Source organism: Xenopus tropicalis, chromosome 4, assembly GCF_000004195.4.
Source record: "Xenopus tropicalis strain Nigerian chromosome 4, UCB_Xtro_10.0, whole genome shotgun sequence".
In the NCBI taxonomy this organism is placed as follows: domain Eukaryota; kingdom Metazoa; phylum Chordata; class Amphibia; order Anura; family Pipidae; genus Xenopus; species Xenopus tropicalis.
The window spans coordinates 77,583,624-77,604,706 of record NC_030680.2 but is presented as its reverse complement, the minus strand read 5'-3'; the positions used below and the strand labels follow the sequence as shown (position 1 = coordinate 77,604,706).

Genomic DNA, 21,083 nt, shown 5'->3' with positions numbered 1-21,083 from the left:
TATTGTTGGGATGACAATAAAAACTCTATTTACTTACTTACTTACTTACTAATAAACAGCCCATCCCCAGGCCACTAATTAGTGACTGTCTATGGCATCTTAATGCAGCCCTTCTGGTATTTGCCAGAATCCACAGATTGTCAGTCTAGGTGTGGTCTGAAGATGCAGTGATACATGATGAATGTCTATGGCATACATTAAATACTGGGCTAGCTTGCACCAGGCAGTGCTGTTCTCTGCACCCAATGGCACAATTTTGCTCCCTAATGGGTATTACACAAGAATATCAAATTGGTTTCACCTGTGTTCGGTGCTTCCCTGTGAGTACAAACTGACAGAAAATACAGGGCTGCATTACCACATGCATTCCGTTGTGCTGGAACACATAAAACAGCCACTACAAGAGCCCTTAGGGGGCGTGTTTATTTAGATTGGAGATAATCTACATGTTAAAAATCAAAAGCAAAGATCTGTTTTGTTGCTACAGGCAACATCGCCAGTGATATTTATCTCCAGTCTTAGTAAACATTCCCCATATGTGCGTGGACTCGTGCAAAAGAGCCCCATAGATAAGCTTGCAAAGGCAGAGTCCAAGAATGTGATCACCTGAGGATAACAATTAGATCAAAATGCCCACACAACTTAAACAAAGGCATTTGTCAGTCATGTTAAACAATATGCCTTTGGAATTAAGGCTGATGCCACATGGTACTGATTCTCCGCCCATGGAAAAAGAGAGAGAATCAGCCCCTTTGCTGGTATCAGCCTTCTACCTTGCCTGCACCCAGAACTATAGTGTTGGCGCGGGTGCTTGAAAAATCTGTTTGCTTTGCATCCGTAGCCATTGTTCCAATGTGCTATGTTCTAATAAGTAATTTGTAAACATCAATATCCTTTACTGCAGTAAGTATCCTACCTTGGGATCAGGCTACTAACATTGCCTTCCTTCTGCTGGAAGGCAATGAAGGCTCCTCAATACATCTTTAGTATTGTAAGTCTTAGGGTAATACCATGTGAACACACTTGTGCCAAAGCAGTTAGAATTACCTCTGTTGGTGGCGGGTAATCTTCCAATAAATCCCCATCCAACTTTCATCATCACATCTTTTAGTGCTAGCTTTCTACAGCTGCCTGTTGCAGTATCAGCATCCCAGCAGTTCCCTGTTCCAAAATCTTCTGCATCATACAGTATCTGCTAGTTTTTGTGCTGACTATTCCCTATACTCTTGTTCTTGTGACTATTACTCATAGGCATATTACAAAGTGTCATCATTATCATTGCTGCAAACTGCGAGAGAAATGAATAAATAAATGTTGTGTCATGCGTGTTGTATGGCTTGAATAAAAGAAATTAATTTTTACAATACAAAGTATGTTTGCATATCAAATCCCAGATTTAGATCGCATTGCTGTCCCCTGTTGTTTGTAATAGAAAGAATCCTTAAACAGAAAATCCAAGATGGAGTTCTTAAGGCGGACTCCATCTTGGGTGGACAATGTTCTACTCTTGTCTATGTGAATTTCCTTTGGAACTCACATTTTAAAAACATACAGGCATATGGATTTTTTTATGTATGGATTTATATTTTAACCATATGGACTTTTTATGGCTATTATATGATTTTGAAATGATTTATCAGCAAACTGATGCAAACTAATAAACATTTCTAAAAAAAAAGTCCAGTTACAATAATTCTTTTATATTAATATAATATATAAAGACAAATATTATAGACCCATAACCAAATAACCAAATTTCCTAACTAATGGACAAACACATTGTAAATGTAAAATACAATGTTAAATAATGTTACCTATAGCCAACAGGGTTTGTTTGCACCCAGCTGTGACCAGTTTCATTACAGAGAGAAAAAAATGGTGGCGTACATGATTTTTTGAAGTGATAAAATATTTCAGATGTTTCCAAACCATTTCATATAGCAGTAAATAATATCAAGGAGAAAGTAATTGTTTTGTGGATGCAAATATTTATTTAAAATTGAATTGTTTATAATATGGTAATATACATTTGGTTTGAAAGTGAGATCAGTTTATCATCTATGATATTACAGTTCATTCATTTGATATAAAGATATTGTTAACTGCTTGCTGTTATGTGGGTATGGGTGGTTCATACTGCACATTTCAGTGCTTCACAGGAGCATGCTGTGTGAGCATCTACTGTCTCAGTCAGATCTTCAGTCTTGCCCATTATGTTCTGACTTTCCACCAAATCTGTAGAGGCATCTGTGTGAAACAGGTAAAAGTTAGTACCTTTGATCATACTATAAAAACAAATAACATAAATGTTCATGTTATGACACACCATAAACATTTACTGGCAGACCAAACCAATATAAATTTTAGGGAACTAAAGACTACACCTTGGTTGAACATCTTTGCAGGGTAACTCATAAACCATACCTGCTTCACAAGGTTTAAGGCAAAAATCTATGGGAAATAATTAGTCAAAGAGACTTTACATATCATGTTTTTAGTATAATTACAGGCAATACAACTTAGAAGGAGTATCAAAACTAATGCATAGGCTATGGTCTGGTAGCAATATGGTCTAACAGTAGAGCATAAATGGAAATGGGTTTGAAACAGAAGACAACTTTGCTCAAGTTGATGTTGGTGGAAGTGGATACCTACCAGCAGGAAGACAGTGGAAGCCAACAGTGACTGGGGTAACACTGGTTGGTGAGCAGCCTTTCGCACAACGTAGAACTGGCCGGACAGAGTAACATTTGGATTCCTGATCATCAATGTGGACTGTTCTCTCAAGTTTCACTGAAGTGTGCTGCAGCTTGCAAGCTGAAATAGAAAACAATTAAAGAACTTGTTACTTTACCACCTGATTTATACAGTGTTACAAATCAATATTCCTAAACGACCAGAGGAGGCCATCCTAAATAAGTCAATTGATACAATTACTAAAGCACAACAAACTTTAATTACACACATATTTACAGCAGCAAAACAAGTGATAGCAAAGGCTTGGTTATCCCCCCATCTATGCTTTGCAGAAGTGAAAACAAGAACAGATACAGTCTTAATCATGGAAAAACTGACTAGCATAGTACTAGACAGACAGAAACAATTCGTAAAGGTCTGGGACCCTTGGATCCAATATCGATACCCGAATGGTTTTAGTAACTCAGCATTAACCTATTAAAGTGAATAAATACTATTTTGTGTACTAGATGGACAATGTAAAAGGAATAAATATGATGCAGCAATTAGGTGGCACATTTTAGAATGTTTTTCTACACATTTTTTCCCAGTTATAAACTTCCCCACCCTCAATCCTTAATCTCTCCTACTACCCTTACCCCGTTAACTTACCCTACCCTCCTCTCCCCCCCTCCTTTTTCCTTTTTCCCTTCCCTTGCAATACCTATCTATCCTAACACTTGTAAGTTAACAGATGCATGGGAAAGATTGTGTGGTATACGCACAGATTGAATATATTAAGTAAATGTAACACTACAAAACTTGTTGGCAAATCTGTATAAACGGAAATGTACAACTAACTATCTGTTCCCTTCTGTAAATCTTCATAAAATGAAAAATCTGTAACAAATTCTTTATATTTTCTATTGAAATATAAAGAATTTGTTACAGGAAAAGTGATTTATCTGCATACTTAAAAATAATTAGGGGGAACCACTAGGCTCAAAAACAAGCATTTATATGAATTGAAAAACCCCATGCACAAAGCATTTAAATCTAAGTGTTATTTGCACCTATCACCAATGCCTTTGTGCCTGTTAATGTCAATGAGGCTCTTGGTGCAAGCCACTGTAAATCTGTGAAATGACTAAATTGTATTGGAAAAAAGTAAGTTTTTTGAATTACTTCCGGAGCATGGTTCCTCTGGGAAAATCCAGGAGTGAGTAAAACTGTTCTCATCTCTTGCAGTATATCCATCTGGCATCTGATACTCTCGCTCTGTCTCATCATCATGTCGGCCGCAAATGCCACAGGTGCTTCCTCTCATCCATACTGCTGTTCTAACCTGCAGAAACAAAGACCATAATGAGCTTGTTTATGAGTTGATTGAGTGTTTTATGCCTACACAACCATTTTACACACCTTTATAAATATTACTTCTAATGTATGTGTGTTTGTGTATTATAGTACCTTGGTTGATTTGCCGTTGTAATAAAGTTGCTCAACACCAAAAACTGGTGCTGATAAAATAAAAGCACCTTCTTCCATTTTTATCTCCACAGCTGGGTCTGAAAAAAAAGATTACAATCATGTCTAAAAAAAGTTCTTACAAAAAGGGAACAATAGGGCAGAGCTAAGTTATTTGGTGAAACAGGTCAGTTAAGTGTTTGCAGTTATCCAGGGAGCTGGGGTTTTCCAGATAAAGGGGTCTTTCCCTGATTTGGATCTCCATATATTAAGACTACTAAAACATTTAAACATTAATTAAACCCAATAAGATTGTTTTGCCTCCAGTAGGGATTAATTATATCAAGGCACTGTTTTATCATTATTGAGAAAATACATTTAAAAAAATAGAGTCTGTGGAAGACGGCCTTCCCATAATTCTGACTTTTTGCATAATGGGTTTCCAGCTAATGGATCCCATATCTGTAACATAATTTAAGTGTTGCATTACTTTTGCTATATCCCCAATATCCACAAGTTTTGCACATTCTTTTATGAGTATGTACTAAATTCCCTTACCTTTGCTTGCAATGTATGGTAACTTCTCCATTGGCACTTCAAGACCATTAACCTTTAATCTGATTTCTTCTGATGATGTGTACATGTCGATGTCACTGTAAACAAAATTATTTCATTGAAAGTTCGTTGATGATATGCCATGACAAAGTTTGACAAAAGATATTCATCTATTAAGGTAAACCTTTCAAATGGATTACTTTTAGTTTAAAATTTTTCTATCCATTTAGATTTCATTGCTTAATGAAACAGATTCTGGAAATGAAAATGTCATCTGCATAACCAGAAATACATTGTATTAATGTAATATAATAAAGAACTCACTAGTCGGCAAGTTTGATATTAATGTCTCTCATTTCAGAGGACCCTGGAGATTTCTTGGCCATCACTAAGAACTTTAGTTCAGGGCTGCAGTCCTGAGCCAAAACATGGAAGCAACTTCCAGGCAGAGTGTAGTTAAATTTGACTTCATTGAAGGTTTTTATTTGGTCATTGGACATTGTACATTCTCCTAGAAAGTAAGGAGGAAATATGTCATTGTTTCCAGACAATATATACATTTTTTTCTAGTGGAGATATACACTGCTATCAGATTATTGCTTAAAATCTAAAGGTTCCTCAAAGAATTCATACTGACCACTGAGTCTGTCCACCAGTGAACTATATGTGTCAGCAAAAATACTCCAGGTAGGGGCTTGAATATCAGCTGAGTGCAGATGATAAGCTGCCGTGACTGCAAAAGGAATGTTTATGGCCTGATAATAGCATGTTGCCTGTGAATCAGAATACAAAGACATAAGAAATCATTTTACATACTGAAAAATTTTACATCTCAGTTGAAAAATCAGCTCTATGGAAAATCTTATATTCTTGCTTGCATGTGAGCTAAGTGGTTTGTCACTAGGACTCATGCACCGCAAATACTCTTCACTACAGTAGTAGTTGTTCTCATTTTTTCTGCTTTTGAATGGCTTCTCACTCTTCTTTAATGCACTTACCCATGGCACTTGTATGACAGCATTCATAGTCCTCGGTGAGCTGAGAGAAAAGACTATCTTTGCTTGTTTAGATGGGTTTCTTTGGAATTTGGTGTTGAAGCCCATCATGTAAGCTGTTCCTGGCAAAAACTCAGCTACCCTGGAATAAAATTATACATCGTTTATAATATATACACCAGTTTCTTGGGACAGTTATATATACATGGCACTTAAATAGTATAAACATGTATTTGCTCTCCTACAAAAAATAACTGGAACTGAACTTACTGTTGGCCTAATGATTTCAGTTTGGATGGAATTCTGGGCCAGTTCACTTTAAGTCTTAGTGCAGGCTGATTTCCAAAGATTCCAGTCTGGGCCACGACTTCCATTTTGTACTGCTTGCAGTTCTGACCCCATTTCAGTTCAGCCTAAATAAGAAATAGAATAATCATTAATGATTATTTTCATGTTACATAGTGTTTGTAGAAAGTATTGTAAGGTTTTTTTACCTGAGCTTCATATGGATTTCTGACATAAGCTGCAGCACAAGCTCTCCACCTGCTCTTTCCAGTAATGTCTACCACATAGGCTTGCATCTTGGGTCTTGAAGTGTAGTCTGTGTAGAGAATGACCTGGTACCCTTGTTTGGCATTATCATTTCTCACAGCTTGAGCGGTGATGACAACAGTAGGAGGTTTTTTGTCACCAAGGAACTTGTTCTAGGAGTGAAATAACTATTTAAAGCAAGTTTTCATCTAGTATTATAAACAAAACACTTCAGCACCCACCAATTGTATTCAAGAGTAATAATACTTCACTTTTATATTGCAATAGGTATTTATTGCCCCTTGTACTATCACTGTACTCCAAATATGTGCATCATAATATAGGTATGGGACCTGTCATCCAGAATGCTCAGGACCTGACAAAAGGGGAATTTGAATTATTTGATTAAAATCTAGTCTAATAAAGATGCTAATTCCATAATTCAGATCTTTCTGAATAATGGTTTCTGAATAACAGATCTCATACTTGTACAGGCAGAGCCGGCTTTAACTGTATATCTACCTCAATACTATGCAACAATACCCCTTGTTCCATTGTAGTAAGTCATCATGTGCACTATGTTGAAATACAATGCACCATTAAAACCTTTTCCACATATATAAATGTCAAATGAAATAGCTAGGAGAAACTTTGGAAGGCCCTTTGCTCCCAACAGTATGAGGAAGCTGTTTTACAAAAGTACTGATAATTTTCGTTTTTGTGGGTTATCTGTAAAAATACAGCTTACATTAAACTATAATACAACATATATAGTGAGATTTTATGCGATAATAGCTGCAGCCCAAACTCATATACTGTGATTCCTGTTAAAGTAGACCATACATGTACTAAAGAGATACCCCACTTCTTACTTACATGATGTGGGGATCTGGCTGATTCACTGCTGCTGCTTGAAGAGCTGGAGCTACTGCTTTCTGAAGACTGACTTGACATGCCTTTGTATTGCTGCAGACAGTAATAGGGTCAGAATGAGATCTCAACCTGCAAATGCTTATAACAGTATTGTAAATTTGCATGACTAAATACATTTTAAACCTTACTTGTTTGTATGGTCGTTGGAATCGCAATTTATACAATTCAGGAGGCATCTACAAAAAAAAAGAAAAGAAGAAAAATTAAAAAGGACAAAGGAAGAGTTACAAGTAAGGTGCTACAGGTATACAGTAAAATACACCAGCAATATGCAATAACTTCTTAACAGTACAAAAACAATTACCAGTGTCTGCAAAATGGTAAAGGCACAACATTGCTGTTACCTCAGCAAAATGGTAAAGGCACAACATTGCTGTTACCTCAGCAAAATGGTAAAGGCACAACATTTTTGCCCAGCCCAGCAAAAAATGCCATACCTTACCTTTCTGCTCCACTAAAGAAGCACACATAGGGAGGGTCTTGGTTAAGGGACCAGTGGATTAGTGGTTGGTAAGAACTGGTTTGTCATTGATAATGGGTAATACTAGTACACACTTTAACTAGTTACAAATACAGAGAATGCAATTTTTCAAAGTACAAATATGTATTTGCATAACATACCTGTGACATGTCCTCATAGTGCCTGCCATGATGCTTCTGCTGATTCTGTTTATTCCGATGTGTTTGCTGTTTAGAGCTCTGTTGATGTTTCCCACTCTTGCCATGTCTACGATTGCTTTCACTGCTGCTGCTGCTGCTTTCACTGCTGCTGCTACTACTGCTGCTGCTGCTACTGCTGCTGCTGCTTTCACTGCTGCTGCTCCCACTGCTGCTGCTCTCACTGCTGCTGCTGTCTCTATGCTTATTACGGCCAGTTTGAGCATGTGTGTCTTTGTTCTTTGCCTGCTGTGACACACGGGAGAGTAAGTCAACTTTACTACCCCTATGTCTGCTGTTTCTCTGAGGTGATGATGATGATGATGAGGATGATGATGAAGATGAGGATGAGGAAGAGGATGAGGAAGAGGAGGATGATGAGGAGGATGACGATGAGGATGACGAGGAACTAGATGAGGATTGCTTCCAGTTTTGTTTAGCCTCAACAACCTCAGTTTCTGCTGCATCTTTAGTCTTCTTAACTTTCCTTTTCTTTCCAACTAAACTCTTATTTCTTGCCTATAAAATAAACATGTTGGAAAGTAAGATGCATTTCATATTTAAATCCATAAAGTTATTTTATGAACCCATTTTTTAATTAGTAGTAGTTTACATTAGTAGTTTACGTTGTTTTATCTGTCTCCTGAGTATGAGCACATGAAAATTATAAATTTAATTTCTTCTCTAGAACATTATACTAAAAAGGACTTACACTATACTCATCCTCATTGATTCCAAGAATGATCTTTAGCCTCTTTTGCACCGCTGATTCATCCAACTGTTCTCCTTCTGTCTTTTCCACTTCTGCCAAAGCCATTAGTTTTGAGGATGCTCCAGGCCCAGCTGTAATCTCCAGCTGCAGTTTTTCAATGGCTGCATCATTTTGAGCTGGTAACACATATGCAGAAATTGTCATATACATATATATATATATATATATATATAGAAAATAATCATCAATCTTGGATTGAGATATATATATATATACAGGTCCTTTTCAAAAAATTAGCATATTGTGATAAAGTTCATTATTTTCTGTAATGTACTGATAAACATTAGACTTTCATATATTTTAGATTCATTACACACAACTGAAGTAGTCCAAGCCTTTTCTTGTTTTAATATTGATGATTGTGGCATACAGCTCATGAAAACCCAAAATTCCTATCTCAAAAAATTAGCATATCATGAAAAGGTTCTCTAAATGAGCTATTAACCTAATCATCTGAATCAACTAATTAACTCTAAAAACCTTAAAAAGATTCCTGAGGCTTTTAGAAACTCCCAGCCTGGTTCATTACTCAAAACCGCAATCATGGGTAAGACTGCCAACCTGACTGCTGTCCAGAAGGCCATCATTGACACCCTCAAGCAAGAGGGTAAGACACAGAAAGAAATTTCTGAACGAATAGGCTGTTCCCAGAGTGCTGTATCAAGGCACCTTAGTGGGAAGTCTGTGGGAAGGAAAAAGTGTGGCAGAAAATGCTGCACAACAAGAAGAGGTGACCGGGCCCTGAGGAAGATTGTGGAGAAGGACCGATTCCTGACCTTGGGGGACCTGCGGAAGCAGTGGACTGAGTCTGGAGTAGAAACATCCAGAGCCACCGTGTACAGGCGCGTGCAGGAAATGGGCTACAGGTGCTGTATTCCCCAGGTCAAGCCACTTTTGAACCAGAAACAGCGGCAGAAGCGCCTGACCTGGGCTACAGAGAAGCAGCACTGGACTGTTGCTCAGTGGTCCAAAGTATGTCATTCGGAAATCAAGGTGCCAGAGTCTGGAGGAAGACTGGGGAGAGGGAAATACCAAAATGCCTGAAGTCCAGTGTCAAGTACCCACAGTCAGTGATGGTCTGGGGTGCCATGTCAGCTGCTGGTGTTGGTCCACTGTGTTTTATCAAGGGCAGGGTCAATGCAGCTAGCTATCAGGAGATTCTGGAGCACTTCATGCTTCCATCTGCTGAAAAGCTTTATGGAGATGAAGATTTCATTTTTCAGCACAACCTGGCACCTGCTCACAGTGCCAAAACCACTGGTAAATGGTTTACTGACCATGGTATTACTGTGCTCAATTGGCCTGCCAACTCTCCTGACCTGAACCCCATAGAGAATCTGTGGGATATTGTGAAGAGAAAGTTGAGAGACACAAGACCCAACACTCTGGATGAGCTTAAGGCCGCTATTGAAGCATCCTGGGCCTCCATAACACCTGAGCATGCCACAGGCTGATTGCCTCCATGCCACGCCACATTGAAGCAGTCATTTCTGCAAAAGGATTCCCGACCAAGTATTGAGTGCATAACTGAACATAATTATTTGAAGGTTGACTTTTTTTGTATTAAAAACACTTTTCTTTTATTGGTCGGATGAAATATGCTAATTTTTTGAGATAGGAATTTTGGGTTTTCATGAGCTGTATGCCACAATCATCAATATTAAAACAAGAAAAGGCTTGAACTACTTCAGTTGTGTGTAATGAATCTAAAATATATGAAAGTCTAATGTTTATCAGTACATTACAGAAAATAATGAACTTTATCACAATATGCTAATTTTTTGAAAAGGACCTGTATATATATATATATATACGTTATACATAAATTAGGTATGTTTGCCAAATGTAAAAATCACCTACTTGGTTTGATAAAAATTTTTGTCTCATGTTCCCCAATGTAGTCATATAGGAAGGATCGTCTGTCGCCCTGTGCGGTGTTTAATTTGGACTGAAGACAGGCATTAATGTTCAGTTTAGAAAATCGCAAGCAATAATGAAAGGATTCAACATTATTGGGTATGCGCTGGTATTCTGCTCCTCCCACTGAGTAGGCATTCTTCCTTAATCCCATTTCTGATGACACTTCCTATAAAGTCAATAGTATTGTTTTAGACTTTCCTTTCTTTCATTTCATGTTATCAGTCTTGACAGTCTTCCTTTACTTTGCTTTGTTTAAAATACGTACCATCATGCTGGCTGATTCTGCTGAAGTTCTACCAGATTTCTCAAAGTGTTGCTCCAGGGTAGATGGACCGTGTTGTTTTGGCACCACTTGCATTCTCTTCTCTGAATCGAGTTGTCCCACATTTCTTGTCACAGCAAACATTTGATGCCTTTGGTAAATTTAAGAGATGTTGAGATAAGTTTTTCAAACCATGTTTCATTTTGTGGGCATTTTCTTTACCCCATAAAATAATGGTGTAAATTCCCAAAAATATAAAATGGGGAATCCTAAAGAATTCAAAGAATTTAGATTTTTTTTCTCAGTTGATGCAGTTATGCTGAACTTTAAAAACATCCCACCACAGCAAAATGATAACCCCATCATCCTGCCCCACACTATTGAATATTATCTAAAAAAAATATATTTTTAAAAATCAACTAGTATTGATAAAGGTAATTGCCAAAAACCAGTACCTTGCTGTTAGAAGTTCAACCTCTCTCTGGCAAGGTGGAGTCTCAATTTTGAAATTCTTTCCATGCATGTCTAATTTTGCAGTTAATTTTGCAGGGGCTTGAAGCCTGAATTTGCCATGATATTCAAGTCCACTCTGAATCACAGGTGTATTCACTCCCATTGTGTCCACAGTATGAATCAAAACACTGAAATGAACAGCACAAACATTTTACATGTTTAAAATAATATTTAGGATGCCATTTAAATAGCATTTAAGAGCAACATTATAGAACTTAAAATAATAGTTCTAATTATAAATAAAATGCAGTTATTCTTAAAGATATTCTGTTACGATTTTTATTTGAATTACAGTTTCACTTTTTACATTGCAAATTTATTTTTGAACCAACAAATGTATTTTTGTGCCTGATTCTGCACTTTCAGAAGAGGCCAGCACTTCACAATAGAACTGCTTTTCGATAAGCTATTAGTTCTACTACTCGGTATACTATCAATATGACCTAAGTCAAGTTTTCTCCTGATTGGATGCTGTTCTCATGTCTACCACTAGGTGGGGTAAGTGACATTTAGAAACTGAATTCATTTGATTTCTACAATGCTAAAATCTTCTCCAGCCTTCAGGTAACTTGCTCAGTATTGCTTTGGGAAATGATAGTTGTAAAACACTAATGTACAGTTAAAGCAAAGAGAAATTTCAAAAGAACATTATGTTAAAATGTTCTAAAAACTTTCACAAGTGAAGTAGACTTACCTATATGCACCTACTATCAATTCCTTACATGGTTTTAAAAAGGATTACAAACCTTGGAGACATGTCTGTGTGAAGCTGTATGTTTGATTCGAGCAGCTGACTGAGGCTAAAATCATTTGATGGGGAAGGTGTCACTTTCATATCAGCTGGAAATAAATAAAAAAAAAGTTATGTACATTGGAAATAGATAAGAAAAAATTGTAAAATATTACTGGTATAAATGCAAAGTTACCAGTAAACTATATCACCAGTATATGAATTTAAATAATAAGGAAGTGACAATAAATAACAACAGCTTAGTATGATGTGATGGGACTGATGTGTGGCTTGGGTTGGGTCAAGCCATAATGACACATAACTTAAATCAGTCTACTGAAGGTAGAATAATAAAAGCAAATCTCTCACTCTGCTCTGTGGAAAATTTGCCTGATGTTAGTAAATAACTGTAGGATGGCCAGCGATCCATAAAGCTGCACATATATATTCTCATGGTTTTCCCACTGTATTTAATATCATTTATTTATAGAAGACAACCATTATCAAGAAATTAACAGTCTCATGACCGTGGATCTACAGATCTAATTTTAGACAATTTTAATTAATGCCTTACCATTTATAGCAGCATTTGCCACAGCAGCAGTGTGTGTAGCGATTTCCAGTGGAAAACCAACGCAGGTTGGAATAATATATCGAGCTTCTGCAACCAGCATAGGGTGGGACCATTGTCCAGTAGCTCCACTGAGAAGCCTGTTCAGGACTTTTTTAACCACTGTGTGCCTATCAGCTGGTTCATTCAGTAACTAAAGGAAGCAATGCCATTCATTGTGTTAATGCTCCATAAAAACTTTCATACGTAAACATGAAGAAAGCAAGAAATCATTGTAGTCACCTTCACTGCATTTTGGATGGTATCTCTGGTGGCCTGATTAAAGGTGACTTCTTGACCCAAAATTTTAATACTTGCTGAAACCAAAGGCACGTTAGCAGGTGCTTCTTTATAAGCCAGCATCTAAAAGATATAATTCAATATTTCATAGTCAAGGTAAGTTCTTGAATAGAGAGAAATAAATTCAGTTTCACAAGGCAAAGCCAGTGGGGGCTCATGAGTGCAACCACAGGAGAGCTTTTTTAAAGGGATGAAGCTGCCCAGAATGTATAGTGTTTGTAAACCACCTACTTAAAAGAACAAAAAACAACTCACAGCTTTGAGAATTTTCACAATCTTTTTACGCATGGAATACTCAGAAAACTGAATGTTTTGTTTCCTTATGACCTCTTGGAGTCCTTCTGCCCTTACAGCAAACTGTAAAAAAGTATTTTCATTTTACTGGATTTTGTTGAAGCAAAACATTAATTGTCATGAATCAAAACCATATACATTAATTGTTTTAAAATTAAGTAAATTAATAATTCTTTCTAACTGTTGCTTCACCTAGCATGCCAAGATTCTGGTGAAACTGGCCCTAAATAATAATAAAATTAAGGAACCTTAAATGCATTATTAGAAGGCAACACTATCCAGAAAATACTAATAATAGGGTATTTAATTGTTAACTTCTTAACCCTGAAGTCAAATACAAATTGACATAACGAAATGCATATCCTCAGAAGAAATTAATGTAAAATTGCAACAAATGTTTTTGTCTTAAAAGAAGACACATTTTCAAATGATGCAAACAAAACACTGCTGATATGAATTAATGGCAGCTATCATTGGTGGTCAAATTGATATATTTGTCTTTAACCAATTTTCATTTACTATACAATTTTAAAACAATTCTTCATCTTTGATTTATGAAGTGATGCACTAGAGATTTTGTTCAACAGTGTTATCAACATTACCTCCAAAATATCAGATGAAGCACCAGCAAAGCTTCCTCGGACCTTAACAAGTGCAAACATAGGGATTGCTGTCCTTGGGCTATTTATAAAAAATACATTTAAAGCCAGTCCACCCATCATAGGGTCTGTGGGAGAAAAAAATAATAATTTTAGCTATTAGTCTAAAAGTAATTTTATGCGTGCATATGTCATACTAAACAAAGATGGCAGCAAAAATAACTTTGTAACGAGCTTAGACCGTTTAAAAGTACAACCAAGATTGTACAGGACATTTGCCATTGAAATTGTGTTGTTTCAAGAGAAAGGGATCAAAATAAACACTGTAATGGTGCTTCATCTGGTTTCTAATTTTGCAGTATATAAATATATGAAATAGCACAACATTCTGCAGATATCTAGGGTGATCGATATACTGATATACTATGGGGGGAGGTGCCTCCATATGTAATAAAAGGCACTAAGATTACCTAGTAGCAATAATCCATATCAACCTGTAAGATGTTAAACACGTGATAACTAAGTCTACCTGCTGATAGAATTGCTATGGGTTACTACTTCTGAGTTACAATTATTATTATTTTAAAAATGTTTTTGCAGAGTAAGCTTTGGCTTTGGCCTTACTTTCTTGTTGAAGAAGTTGCCCTAAATTTCTCTGTTCCCTTTTACCAGAGTGGGGCTGCCTTCAAAGCTTCCTATCAGGATCATTTCCCTGTATGCTTCCATAGCCCTGTTTTGCAGTGTTATGGAAGTACTCCAATAACATGACATTTTACATTTGCCCTTTTACTATTTCCTAAAGACAAATAATAAGATACAATTGCCTTTTGGTTGTATTTTCTGCTTCTGCATCCTTTGTTTCGACATTTGCTGAATAAACTGAATATTTTACTCACAGTTGTAGGTGTCAACATGGAAGGCTTTGCTATAGCGGAAGCTCAGCTGGTCAAAGACTGGATTCAGAATATTTAAGGCTACTCTGCAAGCTGAAGCTCTAAATGAACATAAAAAATAAAAAGTTAGAAGCAATATATATTTATAACCCAAGTTAACATAAAACTCTACATACGTTCATGCTGGTGTTCTCCTTATTACTTACAGGTTATGGAACTCGGGCATAGTACTTTTTGATAGTGATTTTATATGTGAGTATGTGAAACTAGCCAGCTGCAGGTTGTCTTTGCTCTCTCTCAATACTGCATTAGCCACAGCAGTTACAATAGCAACTCCAGGATTGGTCTCAAAGAGTGCTACACATGTAATCATTCGAACTTCAGGGTGAACATCACGGTCCATGAAGATCTGAAGAAGAACTTCTTGCACCTCAGAAAAAGAGAAAAATAAATGCTAAATGGCACAATGCTCTTTTTTCTCAGTAAAACTATGTTTGGCTAATACACTATAAATAAGTGTGCAATGTTACCACTACAGTTACCAGCAGCAACCAATCAGTTAATAGTTTTAGTTGGTCTAGAAAATGAAAGCAATCATCTGGTTAACTGCAGTGGTACAAGTTAGCATCTGTGTTAGTGACCCAATTTTAGTTAGTGGCTATAGCTATATATTTACATTGGGTATATACATGCACACACATACACACACACACACATATACAATACTGTAATATCAGTATTTGCATTGACAAATTGCCATGTTAAGACTGTGTGTCGAATGGTCTTACAGTGGATTCCTATTACTATACCAATATAATATAGCAAAAACAGCTATAATATATCTCCTTTACTGTCACTCTTTCTTACAACAGTCGGAGTACCATAACTATTAAAAATGAAAGCTATATGAGTTCCAGAGATGGACCCAAAACAAGCATTATACTTTACTTACTTTTCTGGGATCTTTTATGGCTATGTTCCTGAGAGCCATCACAGCATCAGTCTGCACCCTGACAGGGAGTCTGGAGGCACCAGAGGAAAATACTTGCATAAATTTCTGTAGTCGCTTAATACTTGCAGGCTGGCCCGCATTTCCAATAGCTTTTAAGGCCAAAGTGATCTCTTCCTGATGACCCTTGCTGGCAGCTTCAGCAGCAAGTTCATGAAGGGGCTATAAAAAAATATATATGTATAATTTTCTTTCTTTTTAAAATCTATTAGTTGTTATTCAAATTCCATAAAATGACACAAAATTAATGCTGCCTCAAAGAACCTGGTACATGGAATGTTTATTAAGTTTAAGAACTTATTTTTGGGAAATAAATATATTAATAGTATTTATCAAAAAAGTTGCTTACAAAAAAACTAACTATAAATGAAATAGCTTCATCTCTGTGCACTCAGAAATTGTTGAGAGTTTTAAATAATGAGCCATTAATATAAAAACACAAACACTCTAAAGGTTGATTTTGTTAATGGAAACTGAAGACTCTACAGTGTAGGTGGAGCACAAGATCTGTCAATGTGGGGAAATGAGATAATAATGAAAAGCTTTTTACAAAAATCACTTTTGTTTTTTTTTTTCATCAACTCTGACTACTCGCTCTAAATATTTCTGTATCATTTTCACCTAGTTTATTTTTGTATATTTGATTAATAATATGTATCACTCACCTGTAATGCAGCTTCGGGGCATGATTGAGAATCAACACAATATTTGTAAACCAGAGAACCATAGGCCAGCATTGCAGATTTATATAGAGTAGGGAAATTCTGGACTTTGGAATCTGTCACCAAATCCTGTTAAGGACAAACAAATAGCAATGCACAGAACCGTCACTAACAATATAAATGAACAGATCAGGGAAAGTGGCATCTTTTATCCATGGGAATAAGTAGTTATTAGGGCAAATAATGCAAAGTTATAAGTAATACATAATATGATAGAAATAAGTTTCATTCAGAAAACATTGACAGTGGACATAAGTTTCAGTTCTAAAAAAAAGTGATGCACTTACAGCTGCTATTTCCATTACACGCTGAGTGGCTTTTGTGTAATGCATGGCCATAAGTATCGCTGTGGCTGCTTCTTGGTGAGTCAAGTCCTGGTTATGAATCATCTGCTTAATAAACTTTAATGCATCAACTGATCCTGACATAGGGATTGCATTTAGCAGCCAGTGCCTGTCCAAAAGAAAAATATGATTTTGTTGTGAGTTGTAAAATGCATGTTTGGATTTTTCTGACACCAAATATTGCTCACCCCTTGACAATTGCACAGGTCTAAACAAAAGATTTTATGATAATGTACCTGTGCTGAGGTCGGTCGGAAAATTGTTTCCAAATAGCCTGGATATTTTCCTGGTTCGTGGCTCTCAGAAGCTGGACAAGCTGTAAAAATTTGCTTGTAGACTCACCATGAACCAAATCTTGGTTGTTCTGTACCAGATGTTGCAGAGTTTCCACAACCTAATAATATGAGAAGGTGAAAATCATGTCATGGAAACAAACAACATGTTAATGATGCTCTAATTTACTTATAAGTGGCTCTACCTGAGACTCTGCATTCTTAGTCTTCAGTAACTGGAATGGCATTTGATGTTCTTCTTGCCAGAAATGATAATTTAATCCACCACGATTTGTTAGCTGAATCTGAGATTCACTAATTCTGTTGCTTTTAGTCTCGGCCAAAGTAAGTATCTGCCTGAAAAACAAAAACATTTTCAGTGGTCTACATAGTATAAGTTATTCAAAAAATTTAACAAATTGGAGAATAGCATAGTATGTTACTGTTGCTGCTGAAGGTTAAAATTGATTAACTGAAAATTTCCTATATTCTTCTACCATATGACAGGTCAAACAATGTAAGTACCTCTGGCTAGCAATGGAGAGCAATAAAAATAAATCTACCTTGCTTCCATAACAGCAGCACCATATAGTTCATAGTATGGGGTGTAGCGATAAACTTGCTTGGCAGAGGCTTCTACAATCAGGGCACCTTGGTCTTTGTTCTGCAATTTGTAGGTGAAGGTAGCAGAACCACGAAGATTTTGTGCTCTCTGTAACGAGAAATTCCATCAGTATAATGAGCACTGCAAGAGTTTGAGCATGTTGTGTTAATACCTAGTGGAAATGTTACCTTTTGGCATTGGCTGCAAGTTTCCATATAAGCAACTCCAATTTTCTTTTCAACTCTGGACTGACAGTTGTCAAAGTCTCTAGATTTAATCACAGTCAGTCTATCAGCTTTCTTGTCTTGTTGGACTGTATATTTTGTATGACAAACACCACTAATGCATTCCTGTAAGAAAAAGAAAAAGGGATATACAAATTATTACGGTTGCAACACTGTTGTTGATTTTGTAATTGCACTATTATTGACGTGTCATCAGTTTAAAGAACACAAACCTCCTGCAAATCATACACATCCTGGGACGCCTTGAGAGTAACTTGAAGCAAGTTCAGGATTCCTTTCTGGATGTTAAGTGCTGTCTCTGAGACATCTTCAGCTGCAAAGATCTTTCCAACTTGCCCATTTTTATATTCAAACTTTGCAGGTCTTGTCAGCTGCTCTGCAAGAATCTGGCTCAGTTTAGTGGCTCTAGTGAATGGATCTTTGGGCCACAAGCCATTGAATTCCTTTATTTCTGGATTGCGAATCTGAGAATAAAAAAGGAACAATAACCCATATATGTTCATCATTGTAGAATTTTGATGGCTGTCTTTATTGACATGTTGCAAATTCATAGCAAATAGCAAAACATAGCAGATAACTTCCATTTATAATATAGTTGTGGATATTGAAAGTGATAAGGAGGTGTGGGAGACAAGCCAAGGGGTATACTGCTATTGGGAGCAGTTTATATATATCGAATAGATAGGCAAGAGGATATAGGTCAATTACCAGGTAGGAGAAGATATTAATTTAAAACACTGGCAGGCCACTGAGCTGGTTATGTATTTGCTATTGAAAGTGGCCCTGTGTTCCCACCCTGTTCCAATGCTGCTGTGCAGTTTCTATTAGCATCAGGTTCATATAAAATAGACAGCACAGACAATAAGCTGATTCAGAGTTGTACTGATTTTACAGGTTACTGCAGTGATTGTGTCACTCTGTAGTGCAACACCCACAGTGACAATATCTGAGGCATATTGTGTTTGAGCATGATTGGTGGTGAATATTTTTTTTAATATTAATTTATTATACATGCATTTAGGGCTCAGTGCTAATAACGCTTATCATTCTAATAAAAGTATCATTATATAAATGCGGCCATTTTATTTATTGCAATGGCTTTGAACAAAGCTAGTGTATTGAAAAACATTTGGGATACTCCTCATGTTTTTCTACTGACATTAGTATATAAATGATAGAGAGACATTTATTTGTATTAATTGAAAATGAATGTGAGGAATCTAAACAGTGAGCACCAGTGCAACCACATCTGCAGTCAGAACCTTAAAGAGACTAAGGGGTATATTTATCATGCTGTGTAAAAGGTTGTGTGAAACATTATTGGTGATGTTGCTCATAGGAGCCAATCAGATGCTTTACTCCACTTTTTACACAGCATGATAAATATACCCCTAACTGTTTTTATGACTTACCTTTAGCAGATAGGACCTCTGGGCATAGCCACTGATCTCAACCTTGCAGTTCAGTTTAATACCAGACCGGGCCAATCCATTTTGTGGGATTCCATTAAGAATAAGGCCTTCGTAATTGTACACATATGTCTTGCTCTCACTGAAAAATGGTTCTGCAATACATGGTGGCAAAAGGTGGCAAAAAGTTTATATATATATATTTATATAAATAGCAATAACATATTTTTTCATATTAAAATGCAAACATAAGCTTACCATATTGTGACTTCTCACTTCCTGTGGATAATAAATAAACAACTGTTAGACTTAGCAGACTATATCTGAGTAACAATAAATTGGGAAATTTAGCAATGGTGGACACACTACTATATCAGCAAAAGAAGCTTTGAATCTTAACATTTAAATTCATTGCCATTACCCTTAGAATTTGAGGCAGTAATGTTTTCAGCACCCAAAGCATTTCCATTTAAACTCTCATATTTCTGATGATTTTGAAATTACTCACTTGTTTGCAAGTAAGGCAAATAGAAGAAAAGACAGAAAAAATAGATAGATCGCTATACTCTGTAAAGATTGGAGAGAGGATAGATGATAGACAGACAATAGATAGATAATAGGTAGATAGATAAAAATCTGAGTATGCATATGTATTTATGTTATATAGTGCTAAGTAATATACTTCCCTAACTATACAAAATATTTCAGTTATTTAATATGACATTCTCTTTAATAACTGTGCTATATAAAATTTTGCTATACATTCTGACAGTTCAAAATGTATACAGTTATATTATGTTTAGATACACTTACCCGCTAGAGCGAGAAGCAGAGCTAGTATGATTCCCCTCATGGTGATGGTGAACATCAATTTGAGATTCTTCACTGTATTTATAACAGAAAAATCTGGCGCATGTGCACACAGAAGTGCCTGGGGCTGGTAAATATTAAACTTTTACCTAACCACCCAAAAATGTTTGTACAACGCTATTGGGTCATATCTGTTGCAAAAAAAAAAATCATAATTAAACAACAAAATAAACCTTTGGTCACTTTATCAAGTAAAATAGCACTGTTTAATTTAATACTTTTAAATTTTAAATAATCGCTTAATATTATATGTTTTTCTTTGAATAAAACAATAGTTAATAATTACCCATAGACCATAGCCAACTAAAAGGTCATGATAACTTGGTTTGGGTCACAGCGACTGGTCACATCATCAGTAATCTGATTGATAAGAATACAAAACACATGCCAGTTAGCAGTTTGGGTCTTATCAATGATTCTGGTCCAAATTTAGTTTAACTAATTCATTGTCTACTGCTATAAGTGTTATAGTCTAATGGAACTTGCACCCCTATATTCAATATATTTTAATTTTATATAGAGGAGAACATCTGCTACATGAGTGATAGGGCATTCCTACATCACATTTTAACTACCAGTTATGCCTTAACTGCAACAAAATTCTAAATGAAAACATTCATAAGTTTTCATTGTAGGTAAATATACAGGTATGGATCTGGAGGTTTCCAGATAAGGTATCTTTCTGTAATTTGGATCTCTATACCTTACGTTTTCTAAAAAAAAAAAACAGGTGTCCATTTACTACTATATATAGTATTGACTACTATTGCATTCAAGCTACAGAAGTTGTATCTCAAAGTTTACAAAAGATTATCACCAGAATTGTTGACCAATATAGACAAAATTGTCACCAATTTTTATCACCAGCTGAAGAGTGGGTTATATGAGACAAAACCAGAAA

General features: G+C 36.1%; 1 protein-coding gene and 1 long non-coding RNA gene across 2 annotated transcripts; both read right to left on the bottom strand.

Moving 5' to 3' along the window:
• Window positions 1–1,968: 1,968 nt before the first annotated feature.
• LOC100494633 (vitellogenin-A2) lies at window positions 1,969–20,207 on the bottom strand. The gene is made up of 35 exons (XM_004913911.4): window positions 20,126–20,207; window positions 19,571–19,591; window positions 19,316–19,467; window positions 18,116–18,367; window positions 17,847–18,008; window positions 17,618–17,766; window positions 17,261–17,411; window positions 17,019–17,176; window positions 16,726–16,891; window positions 16,382–16,507; window positions 15,660–15,878; window positions 14,914–15,137; window positions 14,711–14,808; window positions 13,818–13,942; window positions 13,177–13,278; window positions 12,865–12,984; window positions 12,586–12,775; window positions 12,028–12,121; window positions 11,224–11,409; window positions 10,772–10,919; window positions 10,447–10,672; window positions 8,527–8,702; window positions 7,779–8,333; window positions 7,286–7,333; window positions 7,101–7,190; window positions 6,188–6,397; window positions 5,964–6,106; window positions 5,697–5,835; window positions 5,336–5,471; window positions 5,023–5,209; window positions 4,702–4,796; window positions 4,147–4,244; window positions 3,862–4,021; window positions 2,656–2,817; window positions 1,969–2,247 (listed from the first exon to the last, which is right to left on the bottom strand). Exons 1-35 carry the CDS (start codon window positions 20,178–20,180, stop codon window positions 2,132–2,134), a joined length of 5,439 nt encoding a protein of 1,812 aa, XP_004913968.3. The 5' UTR covers window positions 20,181–20,207; the 3' UTR covers window positions 1,969–2,131.
• Window positions 7,453–7,772, bottom strand: LOC116410415. The gene is made up of 2 exons (XR_004222376.1): window positions 7,538–7,772; window positions 7,453–7,501 (listed from the first exon to the last, which is right to left on the bottom strand). It is a non-coding gene; the product is annotated as an uncharacterized LOC116410415 (long non-coding RNA).
• Window positions 20,208–21,083: the final 876 nt, after the last annotated feature.

Bases quoted from the DNA above. Each gene is read 5' to 3' on its own strand.
- LOC100494633 (XM_004913911.4), bottom strand. From the start codon at position 20,180: ATGTTCACCATCACCATGAGGGGAATCATACTAGCTCTGCTTCTCGCT. The intron at 19,468-19,570 runs GTAAGCTTATGT...CATGTATTGCAG, and splicing joins AAGTGAGAAGTCACAATATG to AACCATTTTTCAGTGAGAGC. The intron at 10,920-11,223 runs GTACTGGTTTTT...AATTTACCAAAG, and splicing joins GTTGAACTTCTAACAGCAAG to GCATCAAATGTTTGCTGTGA.